Source organism: Nothoprocta perdicaria, unplaced genomic scaffold (assembly GCF_003342845.1).
Source record: "Nothoprocta perdicaria isolate Ctin4 unplaced genomic scaffold, notPer1 scaffold_11, whole genome shotgun sequence".
NCBI lineage: Eukaryota > Metazoa > Chordata > Aves > Tinamiformes > Tinamidae > Nothoprocta > Nothoprocta perdicaria.
This window is the reverse complement of record NW_020454205.1, coordinates 5,329,308-5,354,499: the sequence shown is the minus strand read 5'-3', so window position 1 is coordinate 5,354,499 and position 25,192 is coordinate 5,329,308. Positions and strand designations below refer to the sequence as shown.

The window sequence follows — 25,192 nt, the reverse complement described above, 5'->3', positions numbered from 1 at the left end:
CCCACGTTCAGACTCACCGGTTTCACCCCAAAACGAGGGCGCGGGCCCGGCGGGGCGGCGGGGCCCGCCTCACGCGCCGGTGTCTCCCGCAGCTGACGCCCGAGTTCACGCAGCGCCTGAACAACAAGATCCGGGAGCTGCTGCAGCAGGTGGAGCGCGGCGTGAGGGCCGCGGATGCGCGCGACGGCACGGCCTACACGGGCTGGACAGGTGGGCGCCCGGCCCGGCCTCCGCGCGTGTCCGCGGGGCGCCGGCTCACACCGAACCGAGGGGCCGGTGCCGCGGGACTCCGCGCAGGCCTGGGCCTCCGCTTGGCCTCCGCTTGGGCTCCGCCTGGGCTCCACTTGGCCTCCGCTTGGCCCCAGCTTGGCCTCCGCTTGGGCTCCGCTTGGGCTCCGCCTGGGCCCCGCTTGGCCTCCGCTTGGGCTCCGCTTGGGCCCCGCTTGGCCTCCGCTTGGGCCCCACTTGGCCTCCGCTTGGCCCCAGCTTGGCCTCCGCTTGGCCCCAGCTTGGCCTCCGCTTGGGCCCCGCTTGGCCTCCGCTTGGCCTCCGCTTGGGCCCCGCTTGGCCTCCGCTTGGGCCCCACTTGGCCTCCGCTTGGGCCCCACTTGGCCTCCGCTTGGCCTCCGCTTGGGCCCCGCTTGGGCCCCGCTTGGCCTCCGCTTGGGCTCCGCTTGGCCTCCGCTTGGGCCCCGCTTGGGCCCCGCTTGGGCCCCGCTTGGGCCCCGCTTGGGCTCCGCTTGGCCCCAGCTTGGGCTCCGCTTGGCCCCAGCTTGGGCTCCGCTTGGCCCCAGCTTGGGCTCCGCTTGGCCCCAGCTTGGGCTCCGCTTGGGCCCCGCTTGGGCTCCGCTTGGGCCCCGCTTGGGCTCCGCTTGGGCCCCGCTTGGGCCTCGGCTGGTTTGTGGAGCGAAACCCCTGCCGGGTGAAGCTCGCGGGTGGAAGTGCCCCCAGGCCGCGGGAGCCGGCCGGGGGCCGGACGCGCCGTGCAGCCCGCAGCGCAGGCGGGACGTGCAGCCCGCAGCGCAGGCGGGACGTGCAGCCCGCAGCGCAGGCGGGATGGAGGCCCGTGCGGCCCGGGCGGGCGGGCAGCAGCCCCTGCTCCCCAGGGAGCCCTCGCAGAGCGGCGGCCTGGGGCCCGCAGTGACGGCCCTGCTCTTCCCGGCGGGCCGACGTTGTCCTGTGCTGCGCTGTGCCGTCTGCAGGGCTCCGCTCCGCTCCCGAGGGTGAGGCAGCTTCACCCCCGTGGGGCACCGCTGCTCCAGGACCTGCTGGAATGAACAAATACCCCAATGCACCCGTAAACCAGGGGCAGAAGCCTTTCTTACACTGACTTCTCTGTGGGAAGCTTCCAGAAGCTTTTCTTTTTTTTCCCCTCATCCTACATCTTCAGCTCTTTTTTTTCTTTTTGCTTTCTGCCTTGGGAACGTGCCCTGCCTCTCCCTCGCCAGTTGCCACCCTCTGGAGCTAGTAAGGACTTGCCATGCCTTGCCTTACAATCCCTGCCTCTTGCTGGGGGCCTTTTCAGCCTCCTGCCACTTCTCTTTGCGCCGTGGCAGGCTCTAGGGAGACTTTCAGTGGGTCTCCCTGGAGAAAGAGACCTCACGACTGCTGCAAGTGCTAGACTGCCAACTTAATGGCCTCACAAGCAGTGCCTGTCCTGGCTGCTGCTCTGGGTTCCGTGGTGCTTTTTCTTCTTCTTCGGTCACCAAACACTGCATTTTCAGGGAGTGATTTCCTACGCTGTGATGTACATATGGTTGGCTTGCATTTGGAGCCACAGTTTTTCCAAGCTGATGTTACAGCTTAGCATGAGAGGAGTGCCAGAAGTGGCTGCTTAAAGATCCTTGCAGTGCAGACTGAGGCCCTGGCGGCAGCGCAGAGGGTGTCACGAGAAACCCGCGGTTGCCGGTGCTCAGTCGCAGCGTGGGAGGCTTCGCCCACAGCCCAGCAGTGCTGCGGTGCTGCTCCCCGTGGTTTCATGCATTGCTGCTCGGTGCTGGCTGATCTCCACTTCGGAGACAGGTTTGGTCCTGCACGTGCTCTGGGTCCCCTGGGTTGAAGGGCCCTCCCTGCACGAAGCTGCTCTTCGAACACAAGGATGCTGCTTGTCGTGGCAGCAGAGCCTGCCTCAGGCCATAAGAATTCAGCGGGAAACAAGACAACTGGCTGCTGTTAGGAGCATCCCCAAAATCCAAATCCAGAGGGATGGATTCCTCTCTTCTCCCTGGGGATCAGGTTTTCCCCGTGCATTCAGCCTTGTCACCGTGGCCGATGGGATTAAAATAAACCCATGGAACCATTTCTTGCAGGCCACAGCCAGAGAAGAGAAGTCTGCAGATATTACACTGCATCATTCTCACCCCCCTTCTCTTCTAATCCGAGCTATATTAATTTATTCAGTGTGGTTTCCAGAGAAGAAATTAATTGGGCCAAGACAGCAGCTTTTTCCCTTAATTGCTTGTGTGGAAAAGGCTTGTTGAGTATCTTCTCATGTAAATCATTGCCCAGCAGTCTGAAATGAACCCGCACTCTTGTGGCTGCTAATAAGAGGGGTTTGAAACGTGCTCTCTTAGCACGAGCTCTGCATGAAATGTAGAATACTCCAGCATACTACATTACACCCAGGAATGCACAGCATATGCTGGCATTTTTCTTCTTCCCCTGCTTCCTTCCCCAACACACTCGAGAGCCCTGATTCCCTGGCCTGCATTTGTGCCAGGGAAGCCACAGCTTCTCGGCACAAAAAGTTGGAGCAGACGGAGAGAAGGACTTAGGTTTTCAGCTCAGAGGCAGCAAAAACACACTTCACATCAAAATTATCCAGTGGAAAGCTGAATTCCCCCAAAACACCTTTGAAGCAGCTTGTTACGCTCTTATTCAGTTTCCCACAGACATCAGGGCTGTGTAGGCCAAGCCTGGTCCACACTTGGGTATAGACCAGGCTCAGCTCTTGTGTTCTGTTTTGTCTTTTAATCAATTTAACTAGACTGCTGCAAAAGCCTTTGTGGTTTAAATCCGTTTCACTTGTATCTAAACATTGACTGAGGGAAGGTAAACTGCCATAAACTTGTCCTCAATCGGAAGCAGTTCAGATCCTGGCAGGAATACAAGGGTCTGATACATTTTCACGTAGATTAACGTGGGGATGCTAAGAGTACATACACGTGTTGATGTTTCTGACGGTGTGAAAGGCCCTACTCCTGAGACTTGAGAGTGGAAGCTCAGGCAGTGCAAAACCAATGAAAGTCTCTCAGATTTCACTGCTGTCACCTCTTGGGCTGATGGCAGAGCTACTTCCTGAGTCTGCTGCATGATGAGGTGATCTTCTATGCAAAATGTTATACAAAGGAATGTTGCATATTCCTCCATATTCTGGCAGCACTTCTGGAGTTTGTTTTCCATGCAGACATTCTCTTCTCCAGCACTACAGCAAGCTTTCAGAGCTCGAGGTCTTCCAAAGCAAGCCAGCAAGTGCAGGTGGCTTGTCCCAGCTCAGAGCTGCTGGCTCAGGTGGGTGAGGAGGAGCAGGGCTGAGCTGCCTTGTCAGAGGACAAGAGAAGATATTTAAGAATGGGTAGAAATTCCGACCCTATCCAAGAAATCTTCTGACCAAACATCTTCTGATTGCTTTAGTGTGATATCTTAGTTGTAACCTCAAAGCTCAGACCTCAGGACTTGCCCCTCAAATTCTGTTGAGAAGAGCAAAAATCCCCAAGTAATACCTACAGAGCAAGAGGAACAGAGGCTGCATTGAGGAAGGGAGGAATGCTCTGTGCCATCCACATCCCATGTAAGCCACATGCCTGCCAAGTGGGTTGGTTTTGTGAAATTGCCTTCTTGGAGATAGTCCTGGAGAAAACTCTGAGCAATCGAATGCAAGTTGGAAGCTGGCATTATGTTGAGAGGAGCTTGCATCAAGAGGTCCATTCTGGCCTAAACCATTGCAGGATTTCTGGTATTATGAGTGGTTTTGTTTTGGACTGGGCTTTGTTTTGCGTTTTTACAGAACAAATGTTTTTCTGTTTTTCGTTTTCCACAAAAGGAGCTTTATTATCCCAGTTTTACATCTGGAGAAGCTAAGGCAGCCTGAGAAATGCCCTGTGTCCCACACCACACTAGCAAGGATTGCTGCAGCAAGACCTAATGGCAAATCCCAGGTAGTTCTGAAGCAAGTGGTGATACATCCCCTGGCATCCCATTCAGCTCCCCATCTGCACACATTTGTGCCTGAGCTGACACCCCGTATTCCTGCACCAGGAAAGAGCAGCTTTGTTTCCCACTGCTTTCTTTCACCAGCAGAACTTCTTGCAAGGGAAGCACAACCCAACATCAAGCACAAGCCTAAACTTGGCACCAAAAGGGAAGTTAAGACACACCTTTGCTTTTAAGCCAGCTGCAGAGCTCAACCTTAGCTCTCCTGCAAGAACCTGTCTGGCAGCTCCACTGCTCTCCAGTGCTCTGATGGAGACGGTAGTTGCTGAAGTCAGCACGACAGTCAGCCAGCAACATCATTGTCTGGTTCAGCATTTTGGCTGTCTGCATTTAAGTCATCTGTTGGGAGAGGCCGGAATTCTCAGAGCCTTTGCCACAAGGGCCTCTGTCCCAGAGTGCTTGGGCTTGGGGATAAAGAGGGTGAAAGATGTTTTAAAAGCCACATGGCAAAGACAACATGGGAGAAAAACAGCACTGCAGCGTTTCTGTCCCTGGAATTCCCTCCTAGCTGTAGCCTTGACACGGTAGTTACCTACATAATTATGGTGGCAGGGTGGCAGTGGGACTTGAAGCTACTGGCAGAGCAAAAAGTGGGATATTAGAGCAGCTAGCTGCCTGGGCACTGCTTGCACGCTCGAGGTGTCAGGCCTAGCAGAAGTCTAGGGGCTGGGCTAGGTGCTAAATGAATCCAGGAGAGTGACTTGACATTTGCTAGCTGGAAAAGACGGATTCCCCCTTAAAGAGCTTCGTGTCCACCCCCTTAAAAACCTGAGTGATGGTACCAAGCACCCGAGATGCCCTCTGGAAACACTAACACTCATCTGCTCAGGGAGAGGGACAAGGTTATTAACTTCAGCAGGAAATAGAAATTTGCCCTTAATATACATGTGAAATTGAATTGTCTGCAGCACAAAGCTTTGGCGATTACCCATGCAAAATGAGAAAGTGATCTAAATTTAAAAGTGTCCTCAGTAGCATGGAAAATAATTTTGAAGCATGCTTTTCTTTCCCTCCCTTCATTTCTTTTCCTCTTACATCAAAACTTGCAGAGATTGCCTCTAATAATTTAGGCTTAAACGCAGGACTTGTCATCTTACAAGCAGTTTCTGGTAAGGGCAGATGAGCTTTTCTGGCAGTGATGCAGGCCAGTAGCTTCTCTGATGCACGCCTGAGGATAAATCACAAGGGTGATCCAAATATGGCAAGTGCTGCCGACGAGGACGTGCTGGGGACTCCTCAAATACATATTAAAGCTTCAAGAGCAGGATGAAGACAGGGCAGAGTCAGAGGGCAGCCACTGATGCCACCGCCTAGGAACAGTCAGTGTTGTCCCTGTATCCTGGTGTCACACCGAGAGGATCACAGCGGGACCAGGGAGCGTTTTCCAGCCTCTCAGGCAGCTGCTCATATTTCACACGAGGGAGCTCGTAAGCCGAGTGTGGCAGGATGAGGGAGCCTGGCAGCCCCTTTCTTTCCAAGGAGGCTCCTCTGGGTCCTGCTCAGCAGCCTCAGGGGTCCAGGGAGTTACAGCTGCCCGGCTGTTGCTTCCAGCGGGAGGGAGGAGAGGAGCCAAGTGCCTCCAGGATGCTGCTTTCTCCTCACCTGGCCAAGCGAAGCGACCCAACCCTCCGCTTCTGGCATGGGGAAAAGGCTCAAGGCCACTAAAACCTCTGCACTGCTCTTACCCAAGTACCATCTTTCCTGTCCTTGTTGTTTTTCACTGTTTAACAAAGTTGCATGTACAATTCGTAGCTCCAGGTGGGCTTTCTAGGCCTCATCATTTGCTCTCCTGCCTCTAGAACTGCAGTCTGTGCTTGAGGAGCCCTGCAGTGCCCCAGACCTCGTGGGCCAGACACCGCTGTCCACCTTGCCCTGCAGCCTGCTCATCAGCAGCACCAAATACTGCGAGGTCACAGAGCAGGAAAAGCAGCTGTGGAGGCTGCAGCTCTGGGTTGTACCTCTGGATGTGGCCAAGAAGCCTTCCTAAGTGGCACTTGTCCCACATGAGGCTTAGAGGTGGCTTCTAGATTTGTCCAAACAGCCACGATGTGTAGTGGCAAGGACGAAACAGGTAAGCTTGCCTATGGTTGCAGTCCTTACGTTCCTTTTGCAGGCATCGCCTTGCTGTACTTGCACCTGCACGATGTGTACGGAGACCCAGCCTATCTCCAGGTGGCCCACGAGTACGTGAAGAAGAGCCTGGGCTGCCTGACGAAGCGATCCATCACGTTCCTGTGCGGAGACGCCGGGCCCCTCGCCGTGGCTGCCGTCATCTACCACAAGCTGCAGAACCCCAAGCAGGCCGAGGACTGCATCACTCGGTAACGCATCCAACACGTCCTGCACCTCACGCTCCTCCAGCTCATCGAGCTGCTCTGGCCTTTCTCCAGGGCCTCTCCTCCAAACTTAGTGCATTTTGCCACAGCCCGGTGCGAGAGGGAGAATGCAGCGACTGAGCAAAGCGATACAGATTTGGCTGGCCCTGGGGAAAGAGCTCGAGGGTAAATGCTCCTGCCTGGCAGCCTGCTGCCTGGGACCAGGGTAGGGCACTCGGGTTATTTTTAAGCTGGTATTTTCATCCGAGAAATTATTCGGAGAAATGGGGAGCCACAGCAGTCTGTGAAACACAGGAAAAAAGTATTGCCAAAATTAAAAAACAAAACCCATCAAACAAACAAAAACTACCAACTGGGCTGCAGGATTTTTTAAGAACCTTGAAATTTAGTTTTAACAGGCATTTTGATGAAAACAAGGGATGGGGCAGGATTATTAAAAGAATTTGATCACTGTCTTCCCCTTATTACTTGTTAGTTGATTTTGACTTAAACCTATGATTAAGTGCCACTCCAAGTGCTAAATGCAATTGGTTTTGATTCATTCATTTATTTCCTGCCTTTCTTCAATTTTTTTTTTTTTTTTTTTTTTTTTGCTTTAAGTAGCCAACAAAAGCAAGTTCCTGTAAACAACCCTGTGATAAGATAGGGAGGTGACAGAGTAAGGGAAAAAATAGGAAAAGGAGACATTGCAGCAGCAAGCTTTCTTGTTTGGAGAAGGGAGATTTGGGAAGGTGAGAAACAGCCCTGGATAGAGTTTCCATTTATGTGCTAGTCAGCACACTAGTAAGACAGAACTCAGCAACTTCTGATTGACACTGAATGGCCATTAGCAATTGATTAATAATACCAGTTAAAAAACAAATCAGGAATCAGAGGTACCTGAATTTGAGATTTGAACACTCGGTTCCCATGCCTTTACTAAGAGTAGTTTCTATTTTATGCAGCTATAGCCAGTCAAGGGGCCTGAACACCTTTCTTTCTTCTTGAAATAACATAGTTTAGTCAGCAATTTGATTAATCTACCAATGATCCTAGTGAAGATCACTAGGATTTATATATTTAACAGAGAGAGAACTAAGGTGTCCAACAGTACTGGCCAGCTGTGATTGGGCTGTAGTCAAGCTGTAGGAAGTGCCCAGTTCATATTTTCTTGCCGCAGTTCTCTCCTCCTTGTATCTCCCCTGTCCTGTCAATAGTTTATGTGGCAGAAGGGGAAAAAAGATTAGTTCTGCACTGCCACCTAATGTCATAATAAGGGCAGAGCCAAGGAAACAGGCGTCTTCACAAGTCTGAGAAGAGAAAAATGGGGCTTTCCTGAAGCAAGTTACACTGTCCTTACTCTACTGCCAGCCAATTCCCAGAGCAGTTAGCTGAACATACTACAGAAAAAGAGCCTGAGGAGAGAATTCATCAGCCAGGTTCTCCCTGCAGCAGAAGAGGCAGAAGTTGCTTTTTTTGGCTACTTGCTCTTGCCAAAATGAGTTCATGATCAATAAATGTACTTTATACTCTGGAGAGACCTAGTATTTCAGGGCAGCCTCTTTTCCAGGAGCTTGTGAAAACCTGATCTGTGTTCCAGGAGTCCTCTTTAACCTGCCATCTCCCACCAATTCAGGGGGTCAAGGGTTTCCTTTGAGAGCCAGTGGCCTGCAAAATCCCATCTCACTGTACAACTGCCTCACTCTCCCTCTAACCAGAAAACACTGTTTTTTTGTTTTTTTGGTTTTTTTTTTTTGTAGCTGAGATATTAGGTTTGTGAGCCCTGGTTTTCCTTCAGGGTCCTCAGTTCCCCCTCTTGTGCCCAAGAAGCACAGTCTGCAGGCCAGCTGCTCCCCTGGCGCCTTGTACCATCCTTCCTGTGATGCTGCTCCCTGTGATGCTTTTAAAAAGGGCTGGCATTTTTCAGGCTGCTGCCTTGGGTGAAGAGCAAAATAAAGCTAAAACCAGGCTGCTCCCTGCATCCTGCTGTGACAGGGAAGGACACGCAGCCTTATTGGAGGTATGACAAGCAGCAAAACGGAGAAAAATGTGCTCTGTCCGTCCGTGCTAGCACCACAGGCCTATCACCCCATTCACAACACACCAGAAGCCTGAAAAATGGTACAAAGCTCTTGCGTGTGGCAGGGGGCAGCTTCAGGGGCCTGTAGTGTTTCTGAGCTGCAGGTTACGTGGCTTGGGCTGTCCTGCTCCTGTAATTCACCTGGATGCGTTTTCCTTTGCAGCTTGCTGCACCTGCACAAGGTGGACCCCCGGGCGCCGGATGAGCTGCTCTACGGGCGCATGGGCTACCTCTACGCGTTGCTGTTTGTGAACAAGCACTTCGGGGAGGAAAAGATCCCACAGAGTCACATTCAGCAGGTACTGTGGCTCCTAAAAGCAAAGGCTAAATCAGCCCTCTGTCTCTTCCTACCCAGCTTATTGCTGGGCACGTAGAAACTTGCTAGAGCTCTGGCAAGAAGTTAAAAACATGTCCACGTATCCCCACTGCTGGTATCATTTTTCCAAAGGGATAGGGTATCAGATACCCTGGAACAAAAGGACTTCCTGAAACATGGGAAGTTGTCTGAATTTGAAGGAAAACTTCTTGACTGTGAGGGTGACAGAGCACTGGAACAGGCTGCCCAGGGAGGTTGTGGAGTCTACTTCTCTGCAGATATTTATAGCCCTCCTGGACTCCTGTGCCCTGTGCTCCAGGTGTCCCTGCTGGAGCAAAGGGGTTGGATTAGATGATCTCTAGAGGTCCCTTCCAACCTCAACCATTCTGTGATTCTGTGTAATCCTTACACATACACACACACTGCTGAAGTGGCAGCTCTTTTACTCCTTCATCCACAGGCTTCCCTGCACACATGCGGAACAGCAGCAGCCCAGGGCTTTGTTCCCTGTTAGGATACCCACCGTGCTGCTCCGAGATGCTCCCAGGGCACTTCCCTCACCCAGCTCTGTTGCTCTCTATAGGTCTGCGAAGCAGTTGTGGCCTCAGGAGAGAACTTGGCCAAAAGAAGGAACTTCACAGCAAAGAGCCCGCTCATGTACGAGTGGTACCAGGAGTACTACGTCGGGGCGGCCCATGGCTTGGCTGGGATTTATTACTATCTCATGCAGGTAAGAGGCAGCTGGAGGGAATGGGCCTTCAGCAGCTGCTTCCCTTCTCTTTGAACAAGGGGGAACAGCAGCAGTGCCCCTGTGTGATGGCAGGCCAGGCACACTCCCTTGTTGGGTTATTCATCCCGCCTTCCAGGGATTTTTCCACATCCGTGAGGCTGGATTTCCTTCCTCCACCCTAGGCAGGTGGGAGCTGCGTTATACCAGCAGTTTCACCGAGCGAAGCCATGTCTGGCTGGGCTCCTCTGAGCTCTCATTCCTTGTGCTAATTGCTGTGAATTGCTCCCATGTGTAGCAAATACCCTGCAGTGTTTCTGAGCTGGTTCCCTGGAGCAACTTCACATGCTTTCAGAGTGAAAATCCCCATGTAAAAAGACTGGTGAAAGAGATGAAAGCCAGAGTAGGACAGGGGGAAGTTCCTGGGTTTCCAAATCAGAGTTTATATCCAAATATTAAAGGCTAGGGCTTTTATTTTACAAAGCAGCTGAGGTCTATAGTGCCTGTAGCAGACACTGTGAGACAAGGAGCTAAGAGCTGCTGCGCCCTTTTGCTTTGATACTGTTTTTTCCACAATTTTTACATGGGAAGAACAGGCACAGAAAGTCTTGGGGAAGCAGTGAGCAATGTACAGAGAGAGGACACTTGAAATTTTATCTGCTGTGGTTTTACAGCACAAGTATCATTTGTTAATTTACAAGTTAACAACCTGGGAACGGCCTGATCTGTAGACTAGAGTTCTTACTGCAGTCTGTCAGAAGTGCACAGGTCTGATCTGCAGCAGTATAATTGGAAGAGGGCACTGAAGTCCCTCTCCTGCTTTCATCCGAGATCAGTGGCAAAATCACTGCCTTGCAGTTACCCGAGAACATCCGTGCAAATGCAGCATCCCACCCTCTGGCTGGACTGGAGCCGAGGTGCCCCGCATCCTAGGACTTATTCCTGGCTTTCAGCCGTAATCTTGTTTCCCTGGGCTTCGCCTCCTAGCCGAAGCTTGCTGCTAATCTTCAGAAGCCCTCTCTTTGTTTGCTTAGGGGGCTCACTAGCAAACAGGGCCAGGCAGTTTCTGTGGACCCTAGGGCACATCTGGAAGCGAGACCTTGCTGAAGGACAGAGCAGCCTAGGGGCTCTGTTTTTCAGTGCCAAGCGAGTCAAGTACAAAAGCTCAGACTAGAGAAACAACTTCGTGTACAAAGAGCAATAAGGGAGGCTGCAACAGTCAGCTTTGTCTGTGCCTTTTGCACAGCCCTTGGGCCTCTTTATGGAGGCACAGTGGCAATTCTCGCTGATTTACCCCTTCCTCTCTTAGCCTGGCCTCGGGGTGAGCCAAGTGAAGCTGCACAACGTGGTCAAACCCAGCGTGGATTACGTCTGCCAGCTCAAGTTCCCTTCGGGCAATTACCCTCCATGCATCGATGACACCAGGGACCTGCTCGTCCATTGGTGCCATGGGGCACCAGGTGTTATCTACATGCTCATTCAGGCCTACAAGGTACCAGATATCCTAAGAGCCTTTGGGAACCCCTGAGCATGGAGTTTGAGTAGTGAGAAAACTCTTAGGAACCCCCTGCCAGAGAGCAGGAATGTTGTCATAATGAAATCACCCCTCGGGGAGCCCTGAGCAAAGTGGAAATCAGCCTTTTGAGAACTGATTTCTGATAATACCCACCAGCCATGGAGGGGGTTGTGTCACAGGATGGTGAGAGCCAGGTGGGTGTTGAGTAACATCCTACAACCCCATTCATCACTTTAAAAACACCCACTGTGGAGAGCGGGCAGCAAAGAGCAGCATTAAGGGTGCAGAAGGAGAGGAGCCTGCAACTAACCCGCGCCTCCCTGCTCGCCCAGGGGTGCTGCCGGGTGGAGGCAGCGGCCTGGGCAGGGGGTGAGGGCCCTTCTCCATGCAGGTGTTCGGGGAGGAGCGGTACCTCAGCGACGCCCTGCAGTGCGCAGAGGTCATCTGGCAGCACGGGCTGCTCAAGAAGGGCTACGGGCTGTGCCACGGCACGGCCGGCAACGCCTACGGCTTCCTCGCGCTCTACAACCTCACCCAGGACGTGAGGTTCCTGTACAGGGCCTGCAAGGTGAGAGGCTGCGCGGGTTGTTGGCACCTGCCCTTGTGCTGCTGCCCTTGGAACCATAGGGAATGGCTGCATCCTCCCAGCTCCAGCAGCCCCTCTGCAGTGCGGTCCCCATAGCCTGGGCAGGAGTATCCTATGGAAGCTTTGCTCTGCCCTGGGATGGCATGAGAGGGAGGGGGTGGTAATTTTTAAAATCCATCTTCCAACAAAACGTGGACATTTCTGTTCCCCCTTTCCCAGTTTGCAGAGTGGTGTTTAAGCTATGGCCAGCACGGCTGCCGGACTCCAGACACTCCATTCTCGCTCTTTGAAGGTAATGTCCCTCTCTAATCTTTGCTCTACAGCTGGGTAAGAGCCAGTCCAGCACTGAGAACTGCATACACCTTTCTCTGAATTCAAAACTCAGTGTAGAAGATGGGAGGGAAACTGTAGGTGCTGTATTTCGCCATTCTCAAGAGTCTTCCTGTAGCACATGCTGTGGCTGCAGCTGGAGCATCTTGTGTTTCTAGGACTCCAGGTCACAAGCCTCAAGAGGAATCTTTAATGGGCACAAGCCAAAGTTTACCTTGCAGCAGCTGCAGCCTGGCTTCTCAGACAGTTTTGCTCCTCTTGGTATTTATAAGGACTAAAATCCTTCCTGGACTTTCCAGTTCCATTTGAGGTATCAGGGAAAAACAAATGGAATTGTCTTGTTGTTCCCAAAACCGTGCCATCAGCAGGGATTGCTGAACAAGTCAGTTCCTCAGCTCCTGGAAACCTCCCAAGCTTTGCTGCAGTGCCTAAACACGGCCAGTTACATCTGTGAGGCATCAGAAGCAAAGCATCACCCTTGCAACAGCACTCACATGCTTAAACCCAAGGACAGGTAAAGCACTAGGGAAGGGGCAGAAAGGAGGGAGGCTCTTCTAGTTTAAGGCTATTTTCAGTATCTGATTAATTTCCAATGCTCTTCCCCCTCAAGTGCCCGGGTGGCTTGGGAGAACTACCTTCAGACCTTAGAAGTGATTTTGCTCCTTCAGATGACATTTTCTTTGCTTCTGGCTTCATGACTCATTTGTGCACCCTGCAGCTAGCTGCCGCTGTGGGTACCCAAAGGGAGTCTCTCTCGAGCACATTGTCTTCTTCTGTCCTCAGGAATGGCTGGAACAATTTACTTTCTGGCTGACCTGCTGGTGCCGACCAAGGCCAAGTTCCCTGCGTTTGAACTCTAAACCTGAGCTTGGCCATTCCCCGCCTGAGTCCTGCTGCACTTGGAAAAGCAGTTCAAAGTTGCATTCTCCTATTTCCAGACTCATCATTTACCTACTGAACATGAATCCATCCTCATTACACTAAGTTCTTTAATATTTATATTCATCTCATTGCACTATTTTTATTTAAAAGTCAGAATGTGAGTTTTGCTGGCATCCTCTAAAAACACAGAGATGGGAGCAAGGAAATATATAGTATTTTGTTGGCTTTACAGAGTTTTGCTATTTTCTGTATCCCATTTAGTGGGAGAGAGATTTATATTGAACCTACCTTTGCCCACTTAGTGTTTTTGTGCTGACAGTTATAGGAATGTAGTTACCTCTGGAAAACAAGAGATAAGCTACTGAGACTATTGCCCTGCTCTTTGCTTCTAAAGCTTTCCGACCATTCAGGGAGCAGGAAGCTCAGGAGCTGGACTGTGCCTGTGACGTGAAGCTAATGGACTGGAGACTCTCTGTATCCATCTTTCCCATCAGATTGCAAGCAGCACAGCTGGAGCCTCATCCTAGATTTACACTGGCTGCTCTGTAAACACAGGCTGTTATCTAGAGGTTCTTGGGCATTTTTTTCAGTGATAGGCAAACAAATAATCCAGTGGCTTTTGTGCTTAGTCTCAGTCTTAGAATAAATCTTCCCCAAGTCCATAGTCCGTTGAATGGCAAACTTCAAAGTAAGCCAAGAGTGCTTGCTGCTGGGGTCTCCTCTCTTCACCTTCAAATTTGTTTTTTCCGTCTGTATTTAAAACTGGGCATGAGCCTTCTAGGTATTACATGGAACCAAGCCCCTAAGCAGCAGCACTGAATTCTGTCAGTGTTTAAACCTGTTATTGGTGTAGATGGCATTTTTTGTTATGCTCTTTTTTATGTTTTCAGAGGCTTTGTTTTATGAGCTTTGCTAAGCCTGGGCAGTTTGAGTGACCCCCATGGTGTTGTAGCTTGATGTGCAAGCACAAATCCAAACTAGGAGCTGGAAAAACCTACCCTCAGCCAAAAGCTTGGGGCTGGCAGCTGTAACTACATCCTTGCAAGGGGCAAAGTGGCTTTGCTGGCCCCGAGAGCCCCTGTTTTAACCTCAAGCAAGCATGAGCTGAACACAGGTGCCCTGCAGGTGTCTGATCCTGCTGTGGCTGCAGGGGACTGCCCAGCCCACATGGGAATGGACCAGCAGAGCCACATGCACCTCATGGACGGGCTGGCACTAGAAGCCAGCGCCTGCAAGGTTCATGTCCTCACCCCAGCCACCACCCTCCTCAGCTGGTTTGTGCTGAAGAGCCTAAAGTGCAGAGCAGCTCCCCTGCTTTCAGGTGGGTGTCCCCTGAGGAAGCCCAAGTCTTGCAGCCTCAGTGTCCTTTCCACACGCAGAGCTGCAACAGCAGGGAAAGCGACTGCACCACACACAGAGCAGGGTTTCACTCACCCAGCAGCATGAGGACAGCAGGAGGTGGCTCCCCCAGCTGAGGTGGCAGCACAGGGACGCCCACTGCAAGCCTGGAGCCCTCCTGGGCATTGTTTCTGCTCCCGCAGGTGGTTTGTGCAGCCTACAGTGTCACAGCAGCATTGTGTGCCAGGGTCCTGCATCGGTCTCAGTCACCAGGGCCAGGCATAGCTGTGGCAAGTGGTACATTAATTAATAAAACACTAAAAACACATTCTTTGGAGTGTTTTTTCCCCCTTTATGAAAAAGGAATCACACCCTTAGTGTTCAAGAAAGGGCACTCACCCCCTGGCTAAGGTGCCAGGCACATTGAACACAGGGTAAGTGACTACACATCACAGAACCACAGATAAACACAGACCATCAGACATGGTAATAAACAAGGTAAATAGATGCTGCTGGAATGCTTCAGCCACTTTCACCTCTCCAGTTGCAGCAGTGCAGAGTGGTCTTTTCAGTACAGAGCTGCCCCACAAGAACCACCTGAGGAAACATGCTGAAGTCCACAAGTTGGCTACTGGCATCAGGGTCAGGGAGCCTGGGGCAGGTTTCAGCATCTCCTCTTGAAGGGGTTTCAAGAACGTGATGCCTCTGAAGGAGCCCTTGTGGGGCTGGTGATGCAGTTCTCACTGTGAGGCCCTGTGGTCCAGCTTGAGTGTTTCCGTGTGGGTGTTGGATGGGTTCCCATGGGGTTCTGTCCCAGGACAGCTCCTCTCACCGACAGATTGGGTTGGAAGCAGCTTCTGCACAAGGGCCAGCTGCAAAACAGCAAAAAAAAAAAAAAAGAGGGAAAAACAGGGTTTCCTCTGCAAGCTCTGGAGGGTAGGATTAGGAGTAGGTAGCAGGGGGGACCTGTCACAGGCTTGGGGAGACAGCTAACAAGCGTGGGTGGTGGGGGCTGTAGCAGGAGGCAGTGTCCCCAGTAGGTGGCAATGCAGCCCGATGGCAGGAACGCCCGGAGCAGCGAGCGGAGCCCACTGGGCCTGGCCCAGAGCCCCAGCCCTTCTCACAGGGCAGCAAAAGCCACATTGGGGTTCTGGGGCGGGAAGAGCCACAGCAGGGATAGCACAACAAGCAGGGCAGGTTAAGTCTTTGAAACAGCTTGGACATGCTGGAACATCTGATTAGGAGTCAATGGGGTACCAGGAATAAGGGTAAGAAAGGGATCAGTTCCTGCTTCCAGCATCTAAGGCAGAATAAAAAAAGAGCATAAGACTGGGGCAAGAGTTAATCCCAGCTCCAACTGATTTGGCCCCAGGAGGCTCTCCTGGGGAAGGTGCCCTAGAAGGTCAGACAGAGCCTCATAGATAGAACAAGAGCTCCTCTGGGATAACCAGCCTTTAAAACCAACAGGGATCCTTTCCAGAGGCCAGGATACAGCAGTGAGCTGTGACACCAGCTGAGGGGACCCAGCAGCAGCAAAGCCCTGTCCCTCCTCCATCCCTGCTAGCAATGAGCACTTCTTCAAAGGGAAGAGAAGGAAGCCCTGTCTAGACTAAACAGATGGGGCAAGCTAGGCCCAAAAAAAGTCTTTTTTACTGTAAGACAGATTTAAGTGTCTGGCTGTGCTTCCCCACAGGCTTCTAGCTCTGTCAGCACAAATATCCAGCCCCTTGCTGAGAGATGCAACTTACTCTCGATGTCCGATAGGAAACTTGAGATAAGTGGGGCAGCTGAGAGGAGCCAGGTCAGCAGGCTGGTGGGAACGCCGCGGGAATCTCATCGGGGACAGACAGTTTTGTGGCTCCATTCCGGAACCAGGCCTTGCAAGGCCCAGCTTAGACCTAGGGAAAAAAGCTCTGTCCCAGTCCTGCCAAACTCCACTGCAAGAGGAGGACAACCCTCTCTTCAGCTGAGGAGACAGGTTTGGGGGAAAACATTCCCCATATTATGTGGAAGTGCTTTGTACTTCCCACTTTCCCACTTCATCTTTCCTACATCATACAAGTATTCCTACCAACTGCTCCCCATTCCCACAAACTACAAAGGGAGCCAGGTGCAGGCAATCCCTGGCTCTCTTAAGCTATTCCTGCATCCAACTGCTTCCCTCAGAGCCAGGATCCAGGAATACCTCCAAAGGGCAGGACTCCTAACAAAGCCACTAAAGACAAGGTGATTTTTTGAAACACACAGTTATTCCTGAATTTACAGCTTCCTTTTGACAGCTCTATCATGGAGAAAGTGCAGGTGCCCCTCACCTAACATAGGGCTTCACTCAGACCTGCATCTCACTCCCTGGGCCTTGTGTTTGCCATTACTTTTCCCTCCTTACCTTAGCTTTTCTAGACAGCAGGGATGTTCTGGAAAAATCCTCAGAGCAAGCAAGGTCTGGAGCCAGCATCTCAGCCAGGAGAGCCCCGGAGCTGCGCTGATTTACAGCCACTTCGAAGCCATTCCTTGGGCAACAGCTGAACGTGGGAGTTGGGAGGAGTTTAATTAACTTTGAATGGTCGGTCGGATTTCAGGCCTAGCTAATAAACCTGCTTGTGTTGACCTTAACAGCAAGCCTTGCTATATTAAAGCATCCCAGCAACTAAGCTCTAATTTTTTTCCCCTTCTGGAGAGGACAGAGACTCTTCCATCATGGAAACAAGGGGGATGCTCCTCAAACAGCCTGAGAGAGGGGTCTTCACTTCAAGCTGGTAGATAGGAAGGCAATTTCTCCTTTACTCTGTCACATTTATTTCTCCCTTGGGTCCCTTGCCTTTCCAAGGGATAAGAAAGTATCAGGTCTTGTTCCTGTCCCACACTGCCCTGGCAGGAGGACAGGAGGTTTTCCTCTGGATTTGAATCTGTTGCCCTTGAACCCCAAGCGGAAGGCAAAGTGCTAGGTAGGATTAAGTAGTTAACCTTAAGAACTGTGCCCTCCTGCTGTCCCAGGGACAAGCATTGAGCACCACCACACAGGAGCACCCAAGACCCTTCACAGAACAACATTATCTGCAATCTTCAGGTCACCTGGACACTAAGAGTTGCCATCAGAGGAAGGAAGAGGGACCCAGTCCCTTTCTCACAGATAGCTCCAGAGACAAAAGTCAAGCCTGTTGGCCACCCACCAGTGCTCCACAGGTTACCTTACAGTCAACCTCAGCCTGTCCCGAGGTGTTGGGTCCTCTGCTTTCTCCAGAGGGTGAAAAATGGCAATCCCATCAAAAAGGTTGGTGGTCACAGGAATTCTCAATTCTCTGCAACGAGGGAAAGGCCCAGGACAGGAGAAGATGCTCAGGCTGTGCTGGGCATAGCCACACAAAGCTTAAGAAGGGAAAAGGGGAGCGTAGCTGCAGGGAGCCACTCAACTCCATCTCCTCACGGCTCCAGGACACATAAGCTAGGCCAGGGGAGCTGCTGCTGGGCAGCCCTCATGCAAAGCTCGCCCTGCAGCTGCTACACAACTCGCTGCAATGTCTGCAGCGAGCTGGGGCAGTAACCAAATCCACTGCTAGCTCATCACCATCCATAAATCCCGCTGGAGCCCGGCCCATAAATAGCTGCACTGTAGTGTGCAGCTGCATACAGAGCAGCAGCAAGTGTTCTGCAAGCGGCTGTTGGCTCTAATCATGCTAATTGAGGAGCTGATCATATTTCCACCATTTGGCTGGGTTTTATTATAGCTACCGAATGCCCTTCCTTAAGGCATGCTGAAGGGGAGACCGTGGTCCCACTGAGCAGCCTTTTTGCAGGAGGGGTCCAAGCACCTTTGAGTTGCGCTGGATTCCCTGTTCCCAGAAGGAACGGGGGCTGTTTTAGGAGCTGTTTTGTAGCACCCTGATCTTTCACCAAAGTGATGCCTTGTTCACTGTCACCATTCCCATGATGTACCCTACTGGGGAAGGGATCAGATTTTACAAGTGACTGAAAAAATGAAACATTGACACCAAATAAGAAAGATACCACAAAGACACAGTCTAAACAAGCATGAGAAGGGTGCATTAAGACACTAGCTCTGGAGGAGCGGACACACACCCAGGGTTACCCATGAGGAGCCTGCAGCTCATTCTGCACCACAAGGAAGAGCAGCAGCTACCGCAGGCCAGCACAAGGCAAAAGCCACATGGGATACAGAGCAGCAGCTCCCAGAACAGGACTCTGCTCCATCAGAGACTATGGCCCCTAGCATTTACAAGCCTGACAAACTCATTTGCAGGAAGCTCTGGGCTCTGGACCAGCAGTGGGAAGTTGCCAATGGAAGCGCCTGGGAACCCCTGGTCATTTATTGCATGGAGGAGAAACTCCTAGGAGTTTATACAAGGCAAAGCTGGGAACTATCCTGCTCCAGCAGGGTTGACTCAGTGCTTTGCAAGCACATGGGGAACAGAGCTTGATGTAGGGATCTCAGATGAGTACAAATGTCCGCAGGCTTTGGAGCCCCACAGATGCAGCATTTGGATGCATTTCATAATAAGACATTCATTTTCCACTTGCCATCTCTTTTGTCATTTTCACAATACCAAGTTTCATCTTCTCTGTTTTTCATCAGCAATAATCCAATTCATTTGTTCTGATAACTACTTAGCCTCCAACTGAATAGTCTATGCATTCCAAGTGGTGAATTATTGCCTTGTAAAACAGACAGGCAGTGACATTAACACTTACTTTCCATACCTTTTATTGTGGCATAAGATGTCAGAGGGGAAATTAAAGAGACATTCCTCATAAGAAAATGGCTGGGTATCCTCCTCTTGCTGTTCTCACTCTGTGAGATTTAAAAGTGATATATAAGTAGATATGTGATTTGATTGGATTTGAGTTCACTTCTAGCCTAAAGTTGAGAAGCCTAAATTGACACATTTTGTGCCCTTCCTTACTAAATTTTTCCTCCAACTGGAAAACCTCAGATCTTCTCCACCTCTGCAAGCCTGGAGGCTGCTCCAGAGCTCAGGGTAATTGTGGGAGCATTGCTGGCAACTGGGAGAATTCCCTAAACATCATAATTCCACCAAAGGCAAAGAAATTGAGAGAAGCAAGGATGGAGGTGGATTAACTCTAATCGCCTGCTTATTCCAGAGCCCCAGGGCTGTAGAACTAAGACCTCTCCTGCTCTACCACCTCTTGCTGTGGCCATTCATCCAAACTGCCTTTGGCACTTAGGGCCCAGCTGCACTTCTTGATCCCAGGTCCGTGTTCTGAAATTTTTCTACAGAAGAAAAAGTAGAAATCTAGGAAAAGAAAGGGTTAAAACTAAGAGTCACATCTGCACAGACACATCCAAAACCCCCGGCCAACTGTTGCAGCTCAATCAGCTTAACAGCGCTGCTCTGAAGGGATGAATTTGGGACAAAAGTATTTAATAAAAATAACTGGCATTTCTGGAGTACCTTTGGGGTAACAGACTCCATCAAGTGTGTCACCAGCCTCTCCCTGGTGGCTCTGAAGCCATCTCGTATTGCACAGCACTTCGCAACTGACTTTGACAGAGCTGTAATGAGCAGGGAGAAAGGCAGGCTTGGCCACTGAGGCAAAGCACACAAACCCAAGCCCTGCTCATAGTGAGGGCTCTTGCAGAGGGGGCTACCTGGTAGCCCTGTGCCATGTAAGCACCAACACCTGCCCAGAGGTTTCTTTAGGAGAGCTTCATAGGAGGCAGGTGCCACTTGCACTGCCCCTAGCAGGGGACACGAGCAGCTTTCATGGGACATTCAGCTATCACCTGCACCCTAGAGGGGACAGTCCCTAGAGGGTCCTTTGCCACCCCTGTTTTGACACCCTGCTGGCGCCATAGGGTTTCTAGGGCCCAGGTCCAACAATTTTCTGTGAGGGTCACTGTATATCTCCTGCTAACCATGTCTGATCTCATAGGTCACACAAGAAGCAAAATGACATTCTTGAGCATCACCATGTCACTCGCCTCCCTACAGCTAAATAAGGGTCTCCAAAGCAGCCGGCTATTTAAAGCAAGTCAGCAGAGCACTTGACTCGTCCCGGAGGAGACCCTTTACTTGTGCAAGCACCACAGCTCCCCAGGGTCAGCGGCCAGGGCCCACCAGCAGCTCTGGTGCGAGGGGCTCAAAGTGCTCGGTTTCCTCAGGTGGGGAGCACAGAGCTCTCGGGAGCACCAGCCCAAAAGGCTAGATCTCAGCAGCAGCTGGAACACCTCAGCCAGGTTCACCTGAGGCTGCTGGAGGGAGCAAGGCCATAGGCAGCCTTGAACCAAGGGCTGCTATGGGTCTTGTATGGATCTATATGAGGGCTGGTAAATCCTGGCAGTGCTGGTTGGATTCTCTTTTTCAATTTTCAGACAAAGGAAGCAATTGATCAGCTGACAGCATAGGTACATCCCTGCTCTCCCCCAAGACCAACATCTTCAAGGATACGGTTCAAAATGCATAGACATTTGTTTAGCCTTATAAAGGTTCCATAAACCCAATCTATCATTGAACATGGAAATAACTGAAAAAAATCCAGCTTTTACAGCTTTGCTCTTGCTGGGAATTCTCAAGGTTTACAAACAATTGAGGTACATAAAGCTTTTCTTAAAAAAATCTAAACCAGCAAAATTCATGAATTTGGAGAACAGCATGTTCTGATGCATCTATGATGCAGACATTTCACAACATCTGAAGGTTTGGCAGTGTTCAAACCAATGCATACAGCACATTTGGTGGAGATTGTTTCAGCAACACAGACCATACATCCATAAAAACAATATCTACTTTTAGCTTCGGGTCTGCAAGGCTCCCACAGCACCAGTTGTTGCAAAGAAGCCTTCCTGATGGTCACAAAGCTAAGAGGTCTACATCGTGACACCACTAGATTTCCCAAAGCCTGTAGACTACAGGAAATACAGAAACACACAAGGATTTATTTATTCCCTGAGTTTTGAGAGGTTTCAAGCCTAGATCATCCTTGACAAAAAAGGAGCAAAACTTAACACACACCACCAGAGATGGGGAGATTCACCCCAGCAAGTGGATTGGCCTTTAGCTCTTGAGCCGATTCAAAGTTTTCTGGGATACTCTATGTCAAGAGGACAAGGGAGGAAAGGAAGGGGAAGAGGCTGGTGCTCCGTAAGTCACTTTGAAACTTTCCAGGCAACACAGGTATGCGGGGACGCTGGGCCATGCACTGAGTATCCTTCAGTGCCCTTTCCACTGCTGAAGTCATTCCACCTCCTAGCAGATGGACTGGAGAAAGACACAGTCTGCATCTTTGTGCCGCACACCCCAAGGAGGGGTGGGAAAAGGAAAGGGAATGAACCTCTGCAGCACGTGGGACACTGAAGCTGTGGGAAACCCAATTGCCCAAAGTGGCACTGGGATTTTATCACGTACAGCATGAAGGGGAGTGCCAGGATTAGCACCTCACAGTGCTTCATCTTTGCTTTTAAACCCACGTAGTAGGAGCCATCCCATCGGGGCTGCCAGCTAGCATTTTCCTTGGTAAAAAAATCCTGCCCAGTGAGAATCAATCTCCTCAATCCTCAATCAATCCTGCCTCAAGTGCAGCTCTTGCCAAAGGAGCCGGGGAACAGGAGCCAGACACAGTCCTGCTCACTCCTACTTGGGTATCATTTAACCAGGCTCTTCCATTCGGGAGCACCGTGCTGTGCAAACCAAGGCTCATGTGGCCACAGAGGCCAAGAAGTATCCGAGAACTGTACGGGACAGCAGAAAGCAAACAGCAAAGAGCACCTGAGCAGCTCAGCTTCTTCCCCAGGGAATCCCAGTGCTGGGAACACATCCAGGAGCCAAGGTGGCCCCTAAATCACCAGGGAGGCCGAGGACCAGACCCAGCTTTGGGAAGCTGCTCTCCCCCCGCCGCTGTCACCCCATGGGCAGGGACAGGGTGGTGGAGATGCTGGCTAGCTCTCCGGGGAATGTCCCGCCTGCCGCCCCGCCAGCTGCCCGGCCGGAATTAGAAGCCCTGGAGCAGGAGGGCGGCGCAGCACAAGTGCTAAGTCAGCCGGGGCTATATGTGGCACGCCAGTTGGTGCCCTCCCTGCCCCCAGCAATGCGCAGGACCGCGCAGCCGGCCCGCCGCGAGAGCTCCCACCCAGCCCTGCTCCCACCGCATCGCACCTCCTTCTCCATACATCCACTCCCGTGCCTGCTCCTTTGGTGCCCCTCAACTCCAGCCCACATTACCCCATTCTTGCCATACAGCCCCAGCTGTGCTCAGGGGCTGAGAAGTGTTCAGCACTTCTCAGAGCAACCTGAGGAGCCAAGAGGCAAGTTCACCCTCCTCACACACACAGCATCTCCCTCAGGTCTGCAGAGGGTCTCAGGCGTCTGAGCTCTCCAGCTCCATGAATCACCATTCCCTGCCTCAGACCCCACTTCTGACCATCTCTTTTGCATATAATTCAATTTGTCATTATGTAAAGTCATCCCCAGGTAATGTCCATCACATGCAAGTGTCTCCATATGAGGCACTTGACAAGAGACAATAATCTGTTATAGACAAAATTCATATGGTTCAGAGGGAGTACAAGAATCTCTGCAGTATCTTGATGTAGAAAAATCCACCAGGTCTCTCTCAGCTCAAGAAAAGCCAAAGCACTATGATATGGATTCTATACTCTGCCTTCAAGGCTTGCTATGAATTGCAGTTACTCTGATATTCCTGATATCACCTAAATGTCTGATTCCTTTCTACATTTTATCATGCTATTGGCCTCAACTCTTCCCCATGACAGGGAATTTCCCAATCCAACAGTACAGAAAAAGCATAATTCCTTCATATCAGCTTTGACTTTCACTGGACCACCTTCCTTTCTGTTCCAAAAGCTTCTCCATGAACTTCCCTGTCCTCCTGGTGGCTTTATATAATGGAATCACTTCTCTACCCACTGAAGGAGTAAGGACATGGTTTTACCAAGGCACAGTTCCAACCAGGTTTCAGCATTTCCCAAAGCCTCGTGGCTTGCCAAACGCTGCACGTACACTCACTACTTTTCCTGCTGACATTGCAGCCACCCAACCTTCAAGGGGGGCACACAACAAATATTTAACAGCAACAGGTGTCAGACAGGAGTTTATCACAGGAAACGAAGGCTGTGTCAGACAGCTGAGATTAGAGAAGATAAGTGGGTACAGGACAGAAGAAACACCCTAAGGAGAGGCTGGAACAGGTTGAGAGCCCTTAGGTATTTGTAAACAGTGTGTGTTCTCAGTGTTACACATCTTGCCTGAAACCAAGTGCCTTCTGAATGACCATAACTCTTCCTTTAGTGCTTAATCTGGTGTCCTGTGACAGTCTTGCCAATCATCTCCCAAAACAAGATAAGGAAGACACTTTTAAGCATGCTCTGGACCAGAAGCATGCTGAACTTGCAATGGTCCTTTTGGCCAGGGAGGAACCCCATACAAATTACTGTAGAGGCCAAACTCCCCAGGCTCTGTGACAGCTCTGTCCAGGGGATTCAGGTTAAAACCAAGCCAGAAGTGCAGAAACTGAGAGGAAGAGCATGCATCTCACCTGGGGCCTGCAAGTGGGATAGGGACCCATCATCCTCTCTCATTTGCACCCATTCTTCTTGCTCCATCAATATACAATTACTTCATGTAAATACCTTTGTGGTGGCATGAGGCACATCCAGGTGCACCTGAATCCTCAGACCCTGTCATGCAGAGCCAGCCTTAAGGTCACACTTCATGTTCTGAAGCCAGGTCCTCTTTTCAAATCACATTTAATGGTTGCTTATCTTATTACAGCCCAAAGGTGGCTATGGAAATGACTACATCTTTGAGGTCCATTGTTGCCATCAAAGTTCTCAACAGGCCTAGGGGCACACATAAAGCTATTTCAGATTATCTCTACATAAGATATACTGTCAGAATGCAATTCTGCTGCTAACTTTTGCTAAGTTTGGTTTCTGCAACATAAGGCACCAGCACCACTGCAGAGGTCTGCAGTGTGGCCTCAGCAGCACCGAGCAGGGGGCTGCAGAAGACAGGGATGCACAAAGTGTGCTACAAGAGCATACATGACTAACACCTTAAAGCTTGTGGCAGCAGGTGATTTAAGAATTAAAATAGAGGCCAGCAAAAGACAAAGAGAGCTCCCTCTTGGTTGCAACCTTGGGACAGCAAAATATAAGGACCATGAGAACAAATATAACTAGGCAGACAATATGAATGAAACATGGAGCAAGTATACACCGATGGAAGTACCTGTGATCCCTGAGGGAACCCTGCAGCATCTAGACCATTCAGCAAGGAGGAGAGGACCCCTGTGTGCCAGCAGCTCTGCAGAGGACAGGATGTCATCAGCCACCCAGGCCTACTGGGCCTGTGACCCAGAGCCCTCGGCCACCTCAGGGACAAGTCCCACTCGCTCCTGCTCACCGTGTCCATCTGTCCTGTGGCCCACGTGCCAGAGCTGCCAAGTGTGGGAGCAGCCCCCGCTCACACCCCTGCCTTCCTCAGCGGTGCACCCAGGGCGGGCAGGTTTTGCTCAGGCATCCTCAGGGCAGCTGGTAGAGCTCATAAACAACAGACTTTCCCAAAAGCCAGAAAAAGAGGCAGAAAAGAGAAAACAAAGTCTCTGCTTTACAGTACAGGAGAGACAGAGGGCCAAGCTTTTGAATTGTGTTCATCAGTATGGGACTATTGTTTCAAAAAAGAAAAAGAATAAGACAGAGATGAGGACTCAGCTCGCAAAAAAAAAAAATCACTTGCTCAAGGTCACAAGCTGGAGCAAAGGGATATGGACCCAGGTTTCTCAAGTAAAAATGCATCTTCTGGCCACACTATCATATTTCTGTACATGCACTTTAATTTTACCTTCTTTAAAATACAATAACAAAAAATGCAGGTGCTTGGATGCCCTGCTGAGCTT

At 50.9% G+C, this 25,192-nt stretch overlaps 1 protein-coding gene and 1 long non-coding RNA gene across 3 annotated transcripts in view; one reads left to right on the top strand and one right to left on the bottom strand.

Annotated features, from left to right (window-relative positions):
* The window catches only part of LANCL1 (LanC like 1), a 15,500-nt gene extending 1,426 nt beyond the window's left edge, over positions 1–14,074 (top strand). The window contains exons 2-9 of the mRNA XM_026048447.1: positions 12–210; positions 6,326–6,533; positions 8,771–8,906; positions 9,507–9,653; positions 10,960–11,142; positions 11,558–11,734; positions 11,972–12,044; positions 12,866–14,074. Coding sequence (XP_025904232.1) covers positions 12–210; positions 6,326–6,533; positions 8,771–8,906; positions 9,507–9,653; positions 10,960–11,142; positions 11,558–11,734; positions 11,972–12,044; positions 12,866–12,942 — 1,200 coding nt within the window. The 3' untranslated portion in view covers positions 12,943–14,074. The remainder of the gene's footprint in view (positions 1–11; positions 211–6,325; positions 6,534–8,770; positions 8,907–9,506; positions 9,654–10,959; positions 11,143–11,557; positions 11,735–11,971; positions 12,045–12,865) is intronic.
* Positions 14,075–14,680: 606 nt separating this feature from the next.
* LOC112955468 overlaps positions 14,681–25,192 on the bottom strand; it is a 33,794-nt gene continuing 23,282 nt past the window's right edge. For both annotated transcript variants that reach the window (XR_003250888.1, XR_003250890.1), the window contains exons 3-5: positions 16,689–16,824; positions 16,051–16,200; positions 14,681–15,174 (exon numbers count right to left, since the gene is read on the bottom strand). This is a non-coding gene — a long non-coding RNA (uncharacterized LOC112955468). The remainder of the gene's footprint in view (positions 15,175–16,050; positions 16,201–16,688; positions 16,825–25,192) is intronic.